At 40.4% G+C, this 19,583-nt stretch overlaps 1 protein-coding gene across 4 annotated transcripts in view; it reads right to left on the reverse strand.

Moving 5' to 3' along the window:
* The window catches only part of rufy1 (RUN and FYVE domain containing 1), a 37,639-nt gene that overhangs the window by 7,998 nt on the left and 10,058 nt on the right, over positions 1–19,583 (reverse strand). For 2 of the 4 annotated variants that reach the window (XM_062973877.1, XM_062973880.1), the window contains exons 2-10: positions 17,052–17,222; positions 15,956–16,073; positions 14,654–14,755; positions 12,671–12,794; positions 11,155–11,216; positions 7,980–8,045; positions 7,508–7,577; positions 6,551–6,652; positions 1,167–1,283 (exon numbers count right to left, since the gene is read on the reverse strand). In XM_062973877.1, coding sequence (XP_062829947.1) covers positions 1,167–1,283; positions 6,551–6,652; positions 7,508–7,577; positions 7,980–8,045; positions 11,155–11,216; positions 12,671–12,794; positions 14,654–14,755; positions 15,956–16,073; positions 17,052–17,222 — 932 coding nt within the window. Of the gene's footprint in view, positions 1–1,166; positions 1,284–6,550; positions 6,653–7,507; positions 7,578–7,979; positions 8,046–11,154; positions 11,217–12,670; positions 12,795–14,653; positions 14,756–15,955; positions 16,074–17,051; positions 17,223–18,295; positions 18,445–19,115; positions 19,245–19,583 lie in introns of those variants that run through there. The other 2 variants (XM_062973878.1, XM_062973879.1) reach the window with 2 other exon arrangements.

The following is a 19,583-nucleotide window of genomic DNA, read 5'->3' on the forward strand; positions in this document are numbered from 1 at the left end:
TGTTGGCTAGGACATGTGAGGCTCCCCTCACCACAATGATGTCCTCTTATATTCATGAAATATTAGGGGAACTTCAGGTGCTGCATTAAGTGAACTGAAAGAATGAATTCTGTGTGTGCAAGAAAGCACTTCATGCACACGTACTGGCCTTGGTAGGAATATGCATATATAATAAATGGAGTACTGGACACCATGCTCCCTTTTTCCCAGTGCTTCCCCACTTTCTCTATGATCTTTCTGTGAGGCTACACAATACTAACTCTGAATTGGGCACAGTGCACACCACTTTCTTGGAGAGCCAGGAAAGAACAGTGGCTTCCAATTCTCAGAAAAGTTCTGATGAGTGCCAATGCTGCAGGTAGAAAATATAATAGTTAAAGCTTCTTGAGATCTCCACATTCCTCAGTGTTTGTCTGTAATTTATTTGCCAATGGTGCATGTCTGAAGCAGGAAAGATGTACAGATGCTATTTGCATAGGTGTGTAAAATTTCATACAGTTCTCCTTTTAAGCTTATCAGGATGGGGTACTGATACACTTAATAGCACTCTCTTCAAAGGGAATTTACTGGTGACCCCTGCCTTTTGATGACTACTCTTAATGGTAGATACTAAAACAGAAAATGACTCAAGGTCATCCTTTAAGTTCTAAAGGCAAAAAAGAGTTGGAATGAACTTTCTTGAGCTGATGCTTTGCATGTTCTATCATAATGGTTCTCAATAATTTCTAAATTTGCCCTGAGACTTCTACTTGTAGAAAATACACACTTACATGAGCCATGGGACTGCATTGTCCATTAAAAAATCTCCCCAAATGCTCCCAACCCCCAGGGAAATACAACAGCAGCATTTTAGACCAGGTGGGAGTCAGGAGTGGTTTTGTTTTCCAGTAGGAAGTGAGCTGGGAATAGGCCTTCTCCTGAGTTTAAAATGACATTGGAGAATGTGGCACAATAGTTTATTGACTTTTCAAAAATACTTTTTGGAGGTTGTAGGGCATAGGCATGTACCCACAGGCCACTATCTTCACCCTGATCTATACCCATTGCTGTCTCTCTATCCAATCGTCAGAAATTCATAGTTCTTATGTACTACTGGCCTTAAACAGAATTGATTTTGATTATGCAGACACCTATTCACTTCAGTTCATGAGAATGTGGCATCTCACCATTCGAATTCTTTTTTCCTCTTTCAGTTGCTTCCAGGCATCACTATACATCTCATCCAAGCCTTGCCGTGTCTGCTTATAAGTTTCCAGTTCAACTTTTGTGTCTTCTTTAGTAACCTAAATACAAAGTGGGTTGTAAAATTTTGCTGCGCAGAATCAGCAGAAAGGAGGGCAAATCCTGCCCTTTTGAGGAGACTTGAGCAAAAGCAAACTGTTTCAGCCTTTCCTAACTTGTATGTTCTTCCTTATTAACAACTTTTTCCACATTGACCACACTTATGGTTGGCCATAAGTATCCTACTTTTCATCTGTGAAATGTTGGAAGGCAAGCTGCTCTGTGTGGGAGCTTCACTCAGAACACGAAAGTGTTATTTTTTGGGACTACAGCTCTCAGAATCCTTCTCATCAGCACAGCAAAAAATGTAACCTTCCCAAGTACATAAAGGGGTGCTCTGGACTAAGGGCAGTATTTGCAGACTGGAATATCAAAATATCACATACCAGGTATTTGATTTTTAAATGTAAATTTTAAAGAGGAAAACAAATTGGATCCAGCATACTCCTCTGTGACTTAGAAGAGTACCACAAGTGATTCCTACACCAAAGAAATGTAGGAATGGCTATTTCTCCATTCCCTTAGCTAGCTACTTCTAGTCCCCCCCTCGATGGATTGTCACCTTGTCGTGGTGAGGGGACTTGCGTGTTCCAATGAACCTGTGGACACAACCACCAGAGTCATGCACTCCCAGGAGTGGCCACAGGGGAGGATCCAGACCAAGCACAATCCGAAGACCCAAAGACCCCAACGGCGGAGCAGGCGGAGGATAACATGATACATGTTACAACGGCTATGAAGGTGGAAGAAGGCTGCAAGAGACTGAGAAGTCACTCTCACTGTGTTAACCACACCACTGCTGGGACCTCACTCTGTGAAGACTGTGTGTTGATGGCCGTGCACCGTCCTCTACACATTAAAAAAAAATCACGCACAGGCATCTTCCAAGAAAAATAAAAACAACCCAAAAAAAGTCCCATGGCGATCAGCGAGTGGCGACGGGGGCAGGACTGTGAAATCTGGAAGCCTCTAGGCGGTGGATATGGACTCAGACGTTCTACCTCAAGGACTGAGGCAGTTGAGTAGTCTGGCAGCTGTATCCATGACTGAGCAGCCCTTTTTAGGATCCGTTCTGCTCACCCCACACAGGGAAGGGGCTAGAAAAGGTGCCCTAAACATAATCTGCCTCTCTTATCCTTGACTGGACTGCCGCGTCCAGAGGGGTCACCAGTCTGCGGCCAAAAAATTTAAATGAACTTTGGAACATGGAACGTATGGACACTGTTGGGTAACACTGACAGCGAACGCCCAGAACGCAGGACTGCTATCATTGCAAGGGAGCCGGGATGCTTTAACATCGACATAGCAGCGCTTCAGGAGACCCGGAGAGCAGGAGAGGGACAGCTGAAGGAAGAAAAAGGAGGCTACACCTTCTTCTGGAAGGGACTGACTGAAGAAGAGCGAAGAATATGTGGAGTTGGCTTTGCTATCAGAAATAACCTGGTGAAGCACCTGACTGAGGCACCCATTGGCATTAACGAACAACTTTCAACCCTCCGAATTAACCTTGCCAAAAACCAACAGGCAACCATCATATGTGCCTATGCACCAACACTAGATGCTGACGAAGACATCAAGGAAAATTTTTATTGTCAGCTGGACACCATCTTATCCGAGATACCTAAGGAGGACAAAATCATCCTCCTGGGGGACTCCGACCTGTGGCCAGGGATCATAGGAAAAGACGGGGTCAGAAACAGCAACTCTAATGGCATCTTGCTTCTCACCAAATGCGGAGAGCACAACCTTGTCATCACCAATACGCTCTTCCGCCAGAAAAACAAGTTCAAGACATCATGGAAGCACCCCCGGTCAAAGCATTGGCATTATGTAATTACACGTGCCAGAGACCACCGCGATGTGCTTCTCACAAGAGCCATGACAGGTGCTGATGACTGCTGGACAGACCACAGGTTAATCCGATCCACGATGGCTATCAAGATCGTCCCCAAACGCAGACTCCAAGGAAGAAAAACAAGGTGAAAAATGAACACCCAAGCCCTTCAGGAGCCCTCCAAACGAGCCCTTCTCCAAACAACACTCAAGGATCATCTACCCACAGAACACCCCGAAAATGTTGAGGAACATTGGAACAAACTGAAGACCTCCATCATCACAGCCTACGAAGAAACCATTGGATACCAAATTAAGAAACACCAAGACTGGTTTGACGATAACGACAAAGAAATCCAACAGCTAATTGATAACAAAAGGAAAGCCTTCCAAACATGGCAGAGAGACACCAACTGTGCTGCTAAGAAAAATATCTATGCCAGTGCAAATCTGAGGTCCAAAGAAGGACCAGAGAACTCAAGAACATCTGGAGGACAAAGAAGGCTGAAGAAATCCAACACTTTGCAGATACCCATGAGGCACCCATTGGCATTAATGAATGATTCTCAACCATGGCATACAGCCTCTACGCTCATCAGATGGAACCAAATTTCTGATGGACGAAACATCAATTGCACTACGTTGGAAAGAGCACTACCAGAACCTGCTGAATCGCAGCTCCAATGTGGCCAAAGAGACCCTCTCACAAATCCCGCAACAACAAACCAGGGATGAGCTTGCAGCACTGCCTAGTTTGGAAGAAGTCAGAAATGCCATCAGCCAACAAAAAAACAACAAAGCCAGCGGACCTGATGGGATTCCTGCTGAAATCTTCAAAGAGGGTGGACCTGAGCTGATACAACAACTCCACCAGCTCACTGAAAAGGTGTGGATAACCGAGAAAATCCCAGCAGACTTCAAGGATGCCACCATCATCACCCTTTTCAAGAAAGGGGACAGAACAGACTGCGGGAACTATCGTGGTATCTCCCTTCTAACCTCCGCCGGGAAAATCCTCGCAAGAATCCTTGCAAACCGCCTTCTCCCTGTCTCAGAAGACACCCTCCCAGAATCCCAGAATGGCTTCCGCCCCTCCAGAGGAACAGTGGACATGATCTTCACTGCTCGACAGCTCCAAGAAAAATGCAGGGAACAAAACCAACCTCTGTACATGGCATTCATTGACCTTGCAAAGGCATTCGACACAGTGAATCGCAGCGCTCTCTGGACCATCCTCCAAAAAATTGGGTGCCTTGACAAATGTGTGAACATCCTGCAGCTCCTCCATGATGACATGATGGCAACAGTCTTGGACAGCAATGGCTCCCAAAGTGACCCATTTAAGGTGGAATCAGGTGTCAAGCAGGGATGTGTTATTGCCCCCACCTTATTTTATTTATTTATTATTTATTTATTTCTGATAGTTCTACCCCGCCCTTCTCCCCGAGGGGACTCAGGGCGGCTTACACAACTGGCAGGATCACTATCATAATACAATAAAATAATACAACAATTAAAATAGTTAAATGACATAGTAAAATACAATATATTTTCCATCTTCATCGCCATGATACTTCACCTTGTTGATGGGAAGCTTCCCACTGGTGTGGAAATTATCTAACGGACAGATGGCAAGCTATTTAACCTCAGCAGACTGAGAGCCAAAACCAAGGTCACCACAACATCTGTTATAGAACTCCAATATGCCGATGACAACGTAGTCTGTGCGCACTCAGAAGAAGACCTACAAGCCACTCTAAGCACCTTTGCAGAAGCATACGAGAAGCTTGGCCTCTCACTAAACATCAAGAAAACCAAAGTGCTCTTCCAACAGGCACCAGCTAATCCCTCTGCAATGCCAGGAATACAACTTAATGGTGTAACATTAGAAAATGTTGACCATTTCCGCTACCTTGGCAGCCACCTCTCCACAAAAGTCAACATTGACACTGAAATACAACACCGCCTGAGCTCTGCGAGTGCAGCATTTTTCAGAATGAAGCAGAGAGTGTTTGATGATCGGAACATCCGTAGAGATACCAAGGTGCTTGTTTACAAAGCCATTGTCCTCCCAACCCTGCTCTACGCCTGTGAAACGTGGACGGTCTACAGACGTCACACTCAACTCCTAGAGCGTTTCCATCAGTGTTGCTCAGAAAAATCCTGCAAATCTCTTGGGAAGACAGGCGGACAAATGTCAGCGTGCTGGAAGAAGCAAAGACCACCAGCATTGAAGCAATGCTCCTACGCCATCAACACCGCTGGACTGGCCACGTTGTCCGAATGCCCGATCACCGTCTCCCAAAGCAGCTACTCTACTCCGAACTCAAGAATGGGAAACGTAATGTTGGTGGGCAGGAAAAGAGATTTAAAGATGGGCTTAAAGCCAACCTTAAAAGCTGTGGCATAGACACTGAGAACTGGGAAGCCCTGGCCCTTGAGCGCTCTAATTGGAGGTCAGCTGTAACCAGCAGTGCTGCAGAGTTCGAAGAGGCATGAATGGAGGGCTTAAGCGAGAAAAGTGCCAAAAGGAAGGCCCGTCAAGCCAACCCTGACCGGGACCACCTTCCACCTGGAAACCGATGTCCTCACTGCGGGAGAACATGCAAATCAAGAATAGGTCTCTTCAGCCACCTAAGAACCCACCCCCAAGACACCAAAGATGGTAGACAATCCTCCTCGAACTACGAGGGATCGCCTAACTGGACTTTTAGTCCCACCTCTCACCCTGTTTGGGAGGGTCCCTCTGTCACCCAGGCCAGCATGGGAAGCAGTGATGGATGTTGCCTGCTGATGCAGAGCCTATCGCACTGCTAGACACAGCAGCTGACTTGATTTTGGACTGTTGTCAAATCAAGTTATCGTATATTTACTGCTAGGGACGGGGAGACATCCATGTCAGATTTTCTGCTTCATGACAAATTATCTATCTCAGGCATGGGCAAACTTTGGCCCTCTAGGTGTTTTGGACTTCAACTCCCACAATTCCTAACAACTGGTAGGCTGTTACGAATTGTGGGAGTTGAAGTCCAAAACACCTGGAGGGCCAAAGTTTGCCCATGCCTGATCTGTCTGGTTGAGGATGTACAGGAGCACCAATTCTTCAAAAACCAAAATAACTTAGGCAGGCTCTGGACAGGAAAACGGGGAAACCAGGGGAAATGATTTCCTTCAACAGAAGAATTCTGCTTAATCTAATCCATTCCCTTTCTCTCTCTTTCTCTTCTCTTTGCCAAAAATGAATGACTCCCATGAAGTTAAATACCTTAAATACAGAAATATACTGCTTTCCCCCAACTGCAGGACACATACATATGTAAATTTTTGAGTGGGCATTTTGAGTTTGCTTCTTTTTTAAGGAAAAAAAAGCTACATTAGTTAAACAAGCTAGTCGGAGCTTCTAAGTAATGCACATCTGCCCTGTAGTATTCCTGACCTCCACATGTTTCTCACTTCGTTCACGGATTTGTTCATTTTGCTGCCTCAGCTCCTGCTGCTCGTCTTGAAGTGCCCGGATCCGATCTGTTGCTGCTGTCAACTGGCAAAAGGTAAGCAGGGGAACAGGAAGGAGAGAAAGAGCCATGTGCCCTTGAGGTGAACATAGTACCCATTTGTCACTCAACGAGAGCATAAAATCAAGACCTCAAAATTCAGCGAAGACAGATCATGCCACTATTGATATTATTTCAGCTCCAGACAAAAATGATGGACAAGACATGGGAGTATTACAAACAGAAAATGACATCTGGAACCATGTAGAATTATTTGAATCAGGGCAATAAAAGCCTTGAGTGGAATGACACCTAATATAATTTTTTCCCATCACCCCTAGCCATCACAGCCAATGGTATGGGATGATGGTGGTTGCAGTCCAACATCATCATGCATTCTGATTCTCATAGCACAAGTTATCTGTTTCACATCAAAGCATTATCCCTTTCAGAAAAAAATGCCCAAGAGGCAGAATATTTCATAAACTTGAACTACTGTAATTAATTTTTCTCAGCTCATGGTGCTCAATACAATAACACACAAAAGGGTTCATTCCCACACAGTAATGGGAAATATTCCTACCTGAAATCTCAGAGAGCTCCAGACAATACTATGTTAAACAGTTCAATAATCTTAAATGTTATAAAGCAAGCTGTCCAAGTCCTGTACATTTTACAGGTTGTATTCTTACTTAATATCCTATCTTATCTATAACCTTCTTTTTATCTTATCTATAGGTTATATTATCTCCATCACATTACATTTCTAGCTTATTGAATTAACATGTGACTTCCCACTCTGTTTAGGTCCTTGTCAACATTTGCTAAGACTCAATTTTAAGAAAGGAGTTGCTACAATTTTATTAAGGGGAAAAATAGAAATAAATTTCACTCTCACAAACCTCTTCCTGAAGCTTTGAATTGGTCTTCTCTAAGCTCTCTATCTTGGTTTGAAGATCTCCGACAGTACAACTGTGACAAAAGATCATCAATATCTATTTAATTAGAACCACTCCTATGTCATTCTGACGAGGAACTCTAAGTAACTACTAACAGGAACTATGTTTTTCTGATATTTTTTTAAAAGAAAGGATATGATATGAGTAGAATGAAACAAACTAACTGCTCCCCCTCACCTCCACAGTTTTAAGTGCATTTATGAAATATTGTGGTAGAATGCAAAGGGGAACTAGTGGATAATAAGATAGAAACATAGAAAATTGTTTGCGGAGAACCTGGTACTAGGGAAGAACAACAAAACAGGCAGAAAAAGGGGGGAGTTATCTCTGAAACTATAGCACTCTTTATGTTAACATTTTGATTTTCACACATGAGGGGCAAACAAAAAAGACTTTCAACAAAAAAAAACCCTACCTTAGATGGCGGTTAAGTTCTTCCACATAATGTTTCTGATCAAGCACAGCAGTGATTCCTCCATCTCTAGTTTCAAAATAAAGATTTTGTTCTCAGAATTAACCGTTCTTTCAAGGGCTACATTTATATTAGCGAAAGACTACAAGAAAACATGACAAGCTTGCATTGTAAGGTTGCAAGTGCTCTTTCCTTTTATGGGACCAGTACAGTCTCAAAAAGATGTGGCTCAAATTAAAAAAGAAAAGAAAAAGGATGATTTATTCCAGGGGATTAGTATCAGTCAGACCAAATGTTTTGACATTAAAGTATAATATGACTGCCACTGCAGCAAAAATAACTATTTTCAAAAGAATAATTATGTTGAGAAAAGCTGCTCAGTTACTGTTATGAAAAGACAGATAAGCATATAACTATAAAATGACATATGGAAATGAATTTTTTTTAATTCCAAAGCGATCTTTTAAAAGAAGACACAAATCCATTCCTAATATACAAAGTAGTGGGAAATAAATTGTGCAAATTTAATTAAGGACAAAGATCTACATTAGCAGGCAAAAAGCACAGGTTTCCAACTCTTATATTTGGTTAGTCATATTAATTTGGAAGGCTTTAGAAAACTTTTCTTAGGGATAATCAGCAGAAGGGAAAAAGATGTGCACTGCTCTTGCTTGTGGTTTTCTCATCTACACCTCCTCCCCTGGCCATCACAGCATTTTCATTCCTTTCTCCCATTCAAACTCTGGAACCAGAGTCCACACACCTGATACAATGTAGGCATAAACATATTTATTTGACACATTGATGCATGGTTCTGGCATATGATTTTTTAAACCTTTTTACCTTTCATGCTGCAGAAGAAATCCACTCAGATTTCCACTCCGGTTCTACTGTGAGCAGAACGTAAGTTCTCCACATTTTGAACACATTTTTATAAACATGTTATGCCAGTAAAGAACGTAACAATTTTTTTTTTTGCAAAAAGTTTTGGGTTTCCCTTTTAGCCCAGCATTAGCAAATCTGATACCACATAGGAGTGGTGTAGGCAGGCAGGAATGAATGAATGGGCAAATACTAATTGCCTCGTCCAGAATTGGAATGCATGGTTCTTTAAAGAGGAGGTAGGTAGAGATACGTTGCTATTGTTAGATGCCTTCAAGTTTCCATCTTAGAGGGTTTTCTTAGCAAGATTTATTCAGGGGAGGCTTGTCAGATTGCCTTTATCTTAAAACAAGAGATTGTGCCTTACTCAAGATCAGATCATGGAGTTCCATCACAGATGAATTGGGGATTTGAACTTGCTTCCTAGCATCCTAGTCCAACATTCAAATCACTACTTCTGCTCTTAGGCAGAAGATGCTTGCTGCTAAATAGAACATGAGAGATATAACACCAAGTTTGAAGGGCTATAGAGTAGAATCCTGGTATCAAGAATCCTCATCTATCACTGTTAGATTTATTATCTCATTCCTGTACTCACAGGACCAGGACCCACAATTTGATTTACCCACATCCAACAAAATACAGTGTTTCCTCACTACTTCGCAGTTCACTTTTCCCAGAGTCGCTGTTTTGCGGTTTTTCAATAAACACTAAAAGAATATAATAACCATAAAAATTTCGATTTTCCCTTTCTTCCTCTCTCTTTCTCCTTCCTTCCTAAGGAGAAGCCTAAGGAAGGAAGGAAGGAGAAGCCGAAGGGAGAGAAAAGGAAGCTGAAGCAGCTTTGTGAGATTGTAAACAACACAATATAGTGTCCCTACTTCGCGGATTTTCACTTTTCGCGGGTGGTCCTGGAACGTAACCCCCGCAATAAGTGAGGGAACACGGTATGTCCTTTCTAATAATGTTCTAGATCCTTCAGGCAATTCTATAGTATGCCTCAGCCAGAAGTTACCATGGAGTCACCCTGGAGGACCTAGGATTTTCCTAGAGATGTAATCTCTCTAGAAATTTTCTCTGGGACAATTCTCTGCTAAGATCTGGCAGAAGTCATTCACTTCAATAGGGTTCACTATTATCCATGATTTACTGTTTTTGCTGTATGTCTAGGAACATAGGAAGGTTGAGAAAAAAACATGATCACCATATTTAAATATGTAAAAGGCTGTCATAAGGAAGAGGGAGCAGGGTTGTTTTCTACTGCCCTTGAAACTAGGACTTGGAGCAATGGGTTCTATTACAGGAAAGGACATTAGGAAGAACTTCCTAACTGTGAGAGCTGTTCAGCAGTGGAACTCTCTGCCTCAGAGTGTGATGGAAGCTCCTTCCTTGGAAGCTTTGAAACAGAGGCTGGATGGCCATCTATTGGGGGCACTTCATGCTTTTCCTGCATGGCAGGAGACTGGACTGGATGGCTCATGCGGTCTCTTCCAACACTATTATTCTATGATTCTACTATTCTATAGCCCTCACAGATGCAAAAGCCAATTGTTGGGTTATCTAAGCAATCGTGCATGCATTTTCAATGTGGGATGGTTTATGTAGTTAGTTTTGTTTGTTGCTTAGTAACCTGAAGCCAAAGCTGCATTTCAGAGTTGATGGCACCATTTTGAGGTTTTGCATGTGATGTGGGAAATGGGAGTATACTTCCTGGAGTGACAGGAAGTGACATATACCTTTAGAATTTGGGGCACAAAAGGAGATACTTTCTTTTGTTCTCTCTCTTTGGCTCTTCCTGTTTTCTTGATCCAGCCATGCCATGCTGATGTTACTTCTTTGTTAAGAGATATGTAGTATCCTGAACTATATTCTTTTGGAACTAAGATGTTTTTTACCTGTATGACCATCATCATACAAGATTGTAAGTAGACATATTTTTACTATTTTACTTTTGATGTCTCTGATGCTTATTTTATGCACGTGACTCTTTAAAGGGAAACAGAGGCTGGCTATTTTGCTTTTTCTCACCTCTGCTCACATAAACCCCTAGTCTTCTGCGTTTTTGCTACTCTGCACCAATATCTAACCATATTGGTATCATAATCCTAACAGGTTATGAATATATTCCTAATACCAATTGATTTGTCATCAGCATCTATTCTAGATTCCTCTCTGAAGGAGAAAGAGAAAATCACAAAATTAACTAGACTCATTCCTTCCATAAGTAACTAGCTTAATTCTCTACATATCACAATTCTATTTTAAATACTGATTAAGAATAAAAGCTTATACATACTCTTTGCCATTGTCACTGCTTTGTGTATCCTTAAGGTAGAGGGAAAAATCAATCACTGCAACCTAAAAAGAAAAATCAGGTTTACTATACAACTGAATTAATTTAACACTACAGCCATCCTGATTGGATCATCTAGTCTTTCCTTATTTTCACACTCCCTTTCACATTTAAATAAATGGGGAGAAAGAATTGGTGCAACAACACGATACTCTTTTTAGAGAGACATTATTACACAGTTTCTTTCTAGGGCCAATTGATTTTTATAGCTTCAATTAGACATATCCATTAATTTCTTGCTCTACTCAATATAACCTGACACCAAACACTTATCAAACAAGGCCTTGAGTTCCTGCTGCCCCTTCTGAGAAGTCCTTGGACATCTTAACAACAGTTGCTAGAGACTAAACAAACCAGCGAAGTCTGAAGAGGAGTGACCAATTCAAGGAATAACTGTATTTCTATGGGAAAGAGCTTTCTATACATCTCTCCTATTAGGAGACTAGCTATTGCAGTGGCAGGGGGATAATAAGGTAATAAGGACACTGTCCCTCCAAACAGGAAATTCTGCCTCTACAGTGCAATTTTTTAAGTTCTCAAATTTCAATCATAATGGAGAATGAGTCGCTGAAAATCACTCATGCCCACAGCTCTTGCATTTGCTGTGTTCACATTCCCTTGATAACATTGCCTGCCCCTTTTCTTTGGATGCTTAAAATTTATTTCTGAATGCTCAACTGAAATTCTAATTTACTGTAATGCTACAAATTTAAGAGCAGAAGGAATATTTCATTTGAGGAGACAGAATTCTTAGAATATGTGTGTGTGTGCTATGTTCTCCCTCCTGCCCTATAGCGACACATCCATCTCATTTGAAACCAAAAGCTAGATTTTAAATGTAAAACATACACGTTTAGATTTTCATTCAGAGTTTCTGACTTTTAATAGAAATATACCACTTTACTGCAGGTGACAAGAGTTCAGCTCCTGACTCTCCGCAAACTCCAATAGTGTGATTACTGTATCCGTGGAGGACACCCCAGGACTTTGCATGGATACACAAAATCATGGGTAACAGCAAACCCTATTGAATGAATGACTTCCAACAGAGTATATGTTTTGTCAGATGTGGACAAAAGAAACCACAGGTACTGGTCCCATGGATACGGGAGTTGTACTGCATCTCCCTTAGGATAGAAATCATGAGGAGCAATAACTCACATTTAGTAAACCCCATTTACTATCAAATATCAGTATTTTTCTTACATAATATGAAGTGGACATTATTTTCATCCCTTTCTCCTTTTGGACTTGTTGGCAGTCCATGTGGCCTTTGAGTGGTTCTGGGAGAGAAGGATGATCTACAGATTCACCCTATTTTCATACCTGGACCTTGATTGATAACTGCTGTCCTCAAAGGTTCCCCGAGTGCAGCTTTTTCCATCATTATGCTCCAGGAACAGGAAAATCCCTTCTGAGCTGCCTAAAGGGGTGTGAATCAGGGAATCATGTGTTTTACCTGGGAATCCAGATCTTCTCCTTTTAAGCAGAGATTTGCATCGATGACATTCAGTCCCACCAGGAGACCCACCATCACAGCTCCTTCCTCTTCCATCATCAAGGCATCAGACTCATAAAATTCACTATAAAATTAAAAGACAAAAAGTATTTGAGACGATAGTCTACGCTGTACTATGATGAAAGCATTACGTAAGGACAAGTCCAATATAATTGTACATGATGAAGATGATGATAATGATTTGTAGCCTGCTTTTCTCACTAAAAAGAGACTCAAAGTGGCTGTACTGTAATTTCAATAATACCTTTTACATTCAATCTTGTTATGAACTGCTTTGAGTACCGCTTTTGCAGAAAATGCAAATGAGTAAACAATACCAATGAAGGTTGTATTGTCAACAGTGCTTCTGTTTATGGGTGTATATATATATACACTATATCTCACACTTTATTCTACTCTCTGCTGGAAGTAACCTGAATTCCTACCACACTCCAAGTTTCTTAGAGAATGTTTAGCACTTTGTCCTTTTACGCTCCCAAATGGCATTACAATACATATCTTTGCACTTTTGCCTAGACCGCCCTCTCATTTTATTCACTTTGTTACTAAACAGTAGTCCTTTTATGTTATCGTTTTATGTTTTAATGTTTCTTACTATTATTATATTGTATTACTTTGGTTTTAATGTGTTTTATCTGGTTGAAGATATTGTTTTTACATGTATTTAACTTTGCTTATTATTTGTTCTTTGGGCTTGGCCCCATGTTAGCCGCCCCTAGTCCTTGCAGGGAGATAGAGGTGGGATAGAAAAACAAAGTTGTTGTTGTTGTTGTTGTTGTTGTTGTTATTATTATTATTATTATTATTATTATTATTATTATTATTATTATTATACAGGCAGTTACGAACAAGACAGGATCTGTAGGTTTTTTCTTAAGTTGAATTTGTTTGTAAGTTGGAACAGGTACATTTTAAAGTGTAACACAAGCCAAATAGATTGTATGTGTGTAGATAGAGAGATAGATAGATAGTGATGTTTGTTTTGCTGTCTGTGCCCCTATTAGAAGATTTTTTGTCCCTGTGATAATTGGATTTTGAAAAATTTGGCTTGTTGGGGAAACAAGGATTGGTGCTAAAGTTTTTCCCCATGATAACTCTTTGAGGAGTGGATTTTCCTTCCTAACGGAAGATTTCCCTTACTTCCTGTTGTCTCATCCCTTTTTGTAACTATGAGTCGTTTGTAAGTTGGATGTTTGTAACTCAGTAACTGCCTGTGTGTATGTGTGTGTATGTATGTGTGCATGTGTGTGTGTGTGTATGAATGTACCATCCAGAAGAGTTTTCCCCACCTTCTATATATGCCTCTGAGAATCTGTTCCAGAGCTGTGAAGGAGCAGGTGGAAATAGCATTGGGGAGCAGAGAAAGAGAGGAATACTTACAGCTAACTTCTATTTCCTTTTTAATGTATAGTTGTGAAAGCTGGATAGTGAAGAAAACTGACCAAAAAATCAATTTATTTAATTTCTATAGATACCATGGTTTACCAAAAGGACAAATTAGTTATAGAACAAATCAAACCGAACTCTCTATAGAAGCCAAAATGACTAATCTGATGCTATCACATTTTGGATATTTAATGAGACGTGACTCATTAATACTTGTTGAAGTGGAGGCCAGTAGAAAAAGAGGAAGGACACATGAAAAGCAGATAATGATAGAAGTCACAGTTTTGTGTTTGCAGGGCCTGAGAAGGGCTGATGATGATCAGGGTGCTTGGAAGTCTCTCATTCACAGGGTCGTCATAAGTTGAAGTTGCTGTAATAGAAATTAACAACAACAACAACCCATTTCACCCATAGGTGTTTTCTGAGCAGATAGTTCTATTTAACAGTCCTAATGGAAGAACAATACTAATCCAATTATTTAATGCCTCTTTTTCTGCATGACAAAAAGTATCACTAAGAAACGAAGCATGATGATACCTCAACAAATGCTTGTGGTCCAAGAGTACTTTCAGGTAGTCTGCCAGTTTCTTTTGCATCACCGCAAGATAAAGCCAAGCTCTCCCTCTTCCTACAGGAGTCCTACAATTGCACAAAAGACCAGCTATCAAATATGTCAAATCACTCAGCATACATAATATGTTATGATAGCACTTGTTAAAAGAAGTACACAATTAGTTAACAAATACAAGGAAAGACAATAAATCTCTGTTAAAAAGGAAATAGATACCGATAAACAGGTATTTTCCGCTAGAAATTATTGTTTGAACAAGAGAAATCCATGCTATACTGTTACATCAACAGTTTTTGACAATCGTAGAGGAAGCTCCACTTGCTAAAAGAAGAGAATCAATTTCTAGCAGAAGATAACTGTTTATTAGAAGGGCTGGAAAACATAGTTAAATTTTTCTACTATCTCTTTTGAAAAATATATAATTTATTCTAGTACTATTTCATGATGGTGACAATGATTATGATGATAAAAAATAAATTTTATTTATTACCCATCTCTCCTCATAACTTGAGGTAGGGCACAACAAAATTGAAACACATCACCATAAAATACATACATTAAAACACACCATCACAAAATACATATACTAAAAAAAATTGCAAGAATGATAATACAATGCAAATACATTTATTAAAGTACAACTAAAATGTAAATTTAAAGTTCGGGGTTTAAAATTGACTGGGGAGGCCTGCAAGAAGAGAAAGGTCTTCTACTGTGTCTTGAACAGTAACGGTTCATTTAGCTGTCCGATCTCTTCCATCAAATCATTCCATATAATATTTGTACTATAATACCTTGTTATATGTAGTTTTAAAATGTTTAAAAAGGGATAAGGGACTACTCATTTATCGCTATGAAATTAATCTGTGCAGGGATGTGCAATTCTGGTACCTTTATTCAAAAAGCAGATCTTACTGAGTCCAATGTGACTATTTTTTTACTTGAAGTCTGCTCGAATCCTTGCTAGTGGCACCTAAGTGCTCACTCTCTGGATCAGGTTATGAAAACTGATGGTGAATTATCAATACAATTTTGATATTCTTAAATGTGAAATATTAACATTACGAGAGAAATCTGAGTAGGGTAGTCAGTAAGCACATTCTTTAAACATTCTAGCAAAAATAAATCTTTTACTCATAAATTAGTTAGCTCATCACTGGATTCATCTAGCTAAACCAGGCACTAAAATATAAGATAGCACAAAATTACTAGAAATATTATAGGTTTTTAAAAAGTATCTTGTTGGATTTTGATTTGTTTCAACTCACTTTAACTCTGGCAGATTTCTCACACTTGTTGCTAAATCTGATGCTTCTGGACAAAGTTTCTCCACCAGTTCTAAAGGTCCAAAGAAGGATTTGTTTTGCCCAATAAAACTCTTTTTAGCTAAATGAAAGGCAAGAAAGTAAGTATTTTATTTCCGTTCAAAGCACACAAAGTACATAGAGAACAAAGCAAGTTACATCCCTGCAGATCAAAACAGAAAGAAGGGAAAAGTAAAATAAAACATGGGATAACCTTCAATCACAGAAAGCTCAATGCATTTTTAGAATGGGCAAAGACAGAATCATTTTTAGAGATGAGATGAATACAGTGCTACTTCTGGACATTCATTAGACCCAGACATGGAAATTATACTTGTTTTATAATTCTAAATATACTGATAAAGAAATTAGTCTCATTAAATATAGCGGAACTTATTATTGACTAAAGATATTATTTGACCACAGCGGACAGGTGTATTTTTATACCTCATACTCTGTCTGCATTTCTATACACATAAAGGCACGATTCAGCCATTCTAAAAACAATGTGATTTCTTTTCATTCATCTGTCTCTGTGCTCTGTGATTGTGTTGGAGAGTTCTTGAAAAACACCTCCAGACTCAGCAATGCTACTGTTTAATTTTTTGCCATGAGAAAACATTTAGTTTTAACAAAACTGTTAGGCCATAATTAGATGCATTTGTACACAGGAAAGAGGTTCCAAAGGAGTTTATCATGCATAAAAACCTCAAACGTATTACATAGGCTTCAGAGCACACAAGAACTGAGTCCACAACAACTACTTCAGTAGACTGGCTATTAACTTAATGTCATTGCTGTTTCTTTGGTAAACTGAGATAAGTTCAAGGACAAGCTGAGTTATGAATTAGACTTTACAGATTTAATTGCTCTATTTTTACCCTTTAATGTTTCTAATCATTTTCTGCATAAGTGAGATAAAACTTTGTAAATGATTTCTACAGGCTTCTGGCGATTATTTCATGTTTATAGACACCTCCATAAGGATAAAGACACCTCCATAAGGATATGTGACCCAATTTTACAGCCAGTACAAATCTATACTCAGAGAAAAACTCACCTTTAAGTCCATGCTTGAGACAGTGCTCCATTACCACAAAAAACTGTTGCAAAGGAGGGAAGTCAGAATCTAGAGTCCTTCCCAGACTCAGAGCTGATTGAATTAGGACCTTAATGCTCAGCTTTATCATGTTCATGAGATTTGAACGTTCTTCCATCGTGTGGTATTTGGCTGTTGAAGATATATAAATCCACACACACACATAAGAAAGAGACCTGAAATTGCATTTCCAGATCATAAAATTTCAGAAATAACATAGTAACAACCCAAATCCACCAAACTAAAAATGCAAATAATACATCATGCAAGAAAATAAAGTTATTTTTGACATGTTACATCATGAGAATTTAAATATGACATGACAGAAAGAACAAAATAATGGATGGTTGACTGTCAGGGGTGCTTTGATTGTGCTTTTCCTGCATGGCAGGGAGATAGACTGGGTGGCCCATGTGGTCTCTTCCAACTCTATGATTCAAAGTTTTATTCAGTTCATGTAATATTACATATTCTACTGGATTATTTACACACTGTACACTAGTGAGGCCTAAAGACCTCTGACATAACTGTGATTTAGGTTCAACCCTAAATAACTCTATGGCATTTATGTTATTTTAAATTGATATTACATGTTTATAACTCATGTGATGTGTAGTATTTTAGTCTTTTCCTCGCCTCGATACTTGGGGAGAGGCAGGTAAGAGATAAAGATATTGTCACAAAGCATTTCTATATTTAATACTGGTAAGTTGGTTTTTTTGTTTTTAATGTAGAATATCATAACACTATGTTTGATATTTTTAGGAAAAAATTACATTGTGTGTAAAATTATTCCAAAGAAAATTTGTGAAAAGTTATGAAAACATCAGGCATCTTTGTAATTTTTGTACCCCCCTCTCTCTATATAATACATATTATAAATTATTATTAGTCAACAGTAACTTGCAGTGCAGATGCATGCCTGATAAGGATGTGTGAGCATAAGAAAGAAATCCAAAGATTAGGGTGTCTTTGTGCTTCAGAGTCTAAAACAGTCATGGGCAAAATTGAGCCTTCCTCCAGGTGTTTTGGACTTCAACTCCCAGAATACCTAACAGACTACTGACTGTTAGGAATTGTGGGAGTTAAAATCCAAAGCACCTGGAGGTTCCAAGTTTGCCCATGCCTGGTTTAAAATATCCTAGAGTAAAAAGTTTCCCCTTGACATTAAGTCGTTGTGTCCGATTCTGGGGGTTGGTGCTCACCCCCATTTCTAAGCCGAAAAGCAAGCGTTGTCCGTAGACGCCTTCAAGGTCATGTGGCCGCCATGACTGCGTGGAGCGCTGTTACCTTCCCGCCAGAGTGGTACCTATTGATCTACTCACGTTTGCATGTTTTTGAACTGCTAGGTTGGCAGAAGCTGGGGCCAACAGCAGCTCACCACATTCCCTGGAGCAGTTCAGCGGTTTAACCCATTGCGACACCGGGGCCCCTTAAATATATATTACAAATTATTATAGTCAACAGTAACTTGCAATGCAGATGCACGCCTGAGAAGGATGTGCAAGTATAAGAAACATAATCCAAAGATTAGGGTGTCTTTGAGCTTCAGAGTCTAAAATATCCCATATTGTAGGAAATGCACAGCTTAATTCCATCTCTAAGAGGGAAAAAGAAACTTTTTTTGGGTGTCACATTTTATTTACTCTTCAGGTTCCCTAAATTTCTGCTGATACACCCAGAACTGCTGAAGATGGTGGAGACACTCAGAAACTTCACTGGCAGGAACCTCCACTGAGTGTACACGTGTCTGTCTGCTCCTGGGGCTCCTTTCTGAGGAGACATCTTCCCTTTCTAAGGGTCAAAACAACAAGTTTCCTGGGGAAGGCACAGGGCAGAGCACCTGGCCTTCTTGCAGCTTGTCTCCCCCTCCCTGACAGCCTCCTCCCCCTCCTCCTCTCTTGACACTCGTTTGGGCTCCTCATGGCTGACTCGCCGCTCAGCCAGGGCTCCCCCTCGGTCCCCATCCCAGAGCTGGAGGCCCCGGGCTCCCCCTTCCCCTCCCCTTCCCCATTGGTTTCTCACCTTCACCTGCGTTACCGCAGCAACAGTCCCCACCCCCTCTCCATCCAAACAGAAGCTCCCGATTGGATCAAAAGTCGAGGTTTTGGAGCTGCTTTCGAGAAACCAATCGAAACACAGGGGTACAAGCCCGGCGTTCCTGATTGGCCACGTTCTCTGGCCAGTCCCCGCCCGCTCCGACTGATGAGGCCTCACTCCTGCCTCGATTCTGATTGGACAGAGGAGCAGACTGTTTTGCGAAAGGACAGGCGAGATTGTAAACAAACGGAGGGAGGCGGAGTGTGCATTTGGAGCGGGGCGCCATTTTGGGCGCTTGGTTCTTTGCCCTCCGTCAGGTCTTTCGATGGAGAGCCCACCTTTCTGTGCTCAGTGGGTTCCCTGCCCCTTTATGTTCTCATTTCTTTCCCTACTCCTGTTCTGGACAGCTTCCTTCTCGCTTCCTCAGCGCTATTTTTCAGAGAGGGCTAAAGA

Source organism: Anolis carolinensis, chromosome 2, assembly GCF_035594765.1.
Source record: "Anolis carolinensis isolate JA03-04 chromosome 2, rAnoCar3.1.pri, whole genome shotgun sequence".
Taxonomy (NCBI): Eukaryota; Metazoa; Chordata; class Lepidosauria; order Squamata; family Dactyloidae; genus Anolis; species Anolis carolinensis.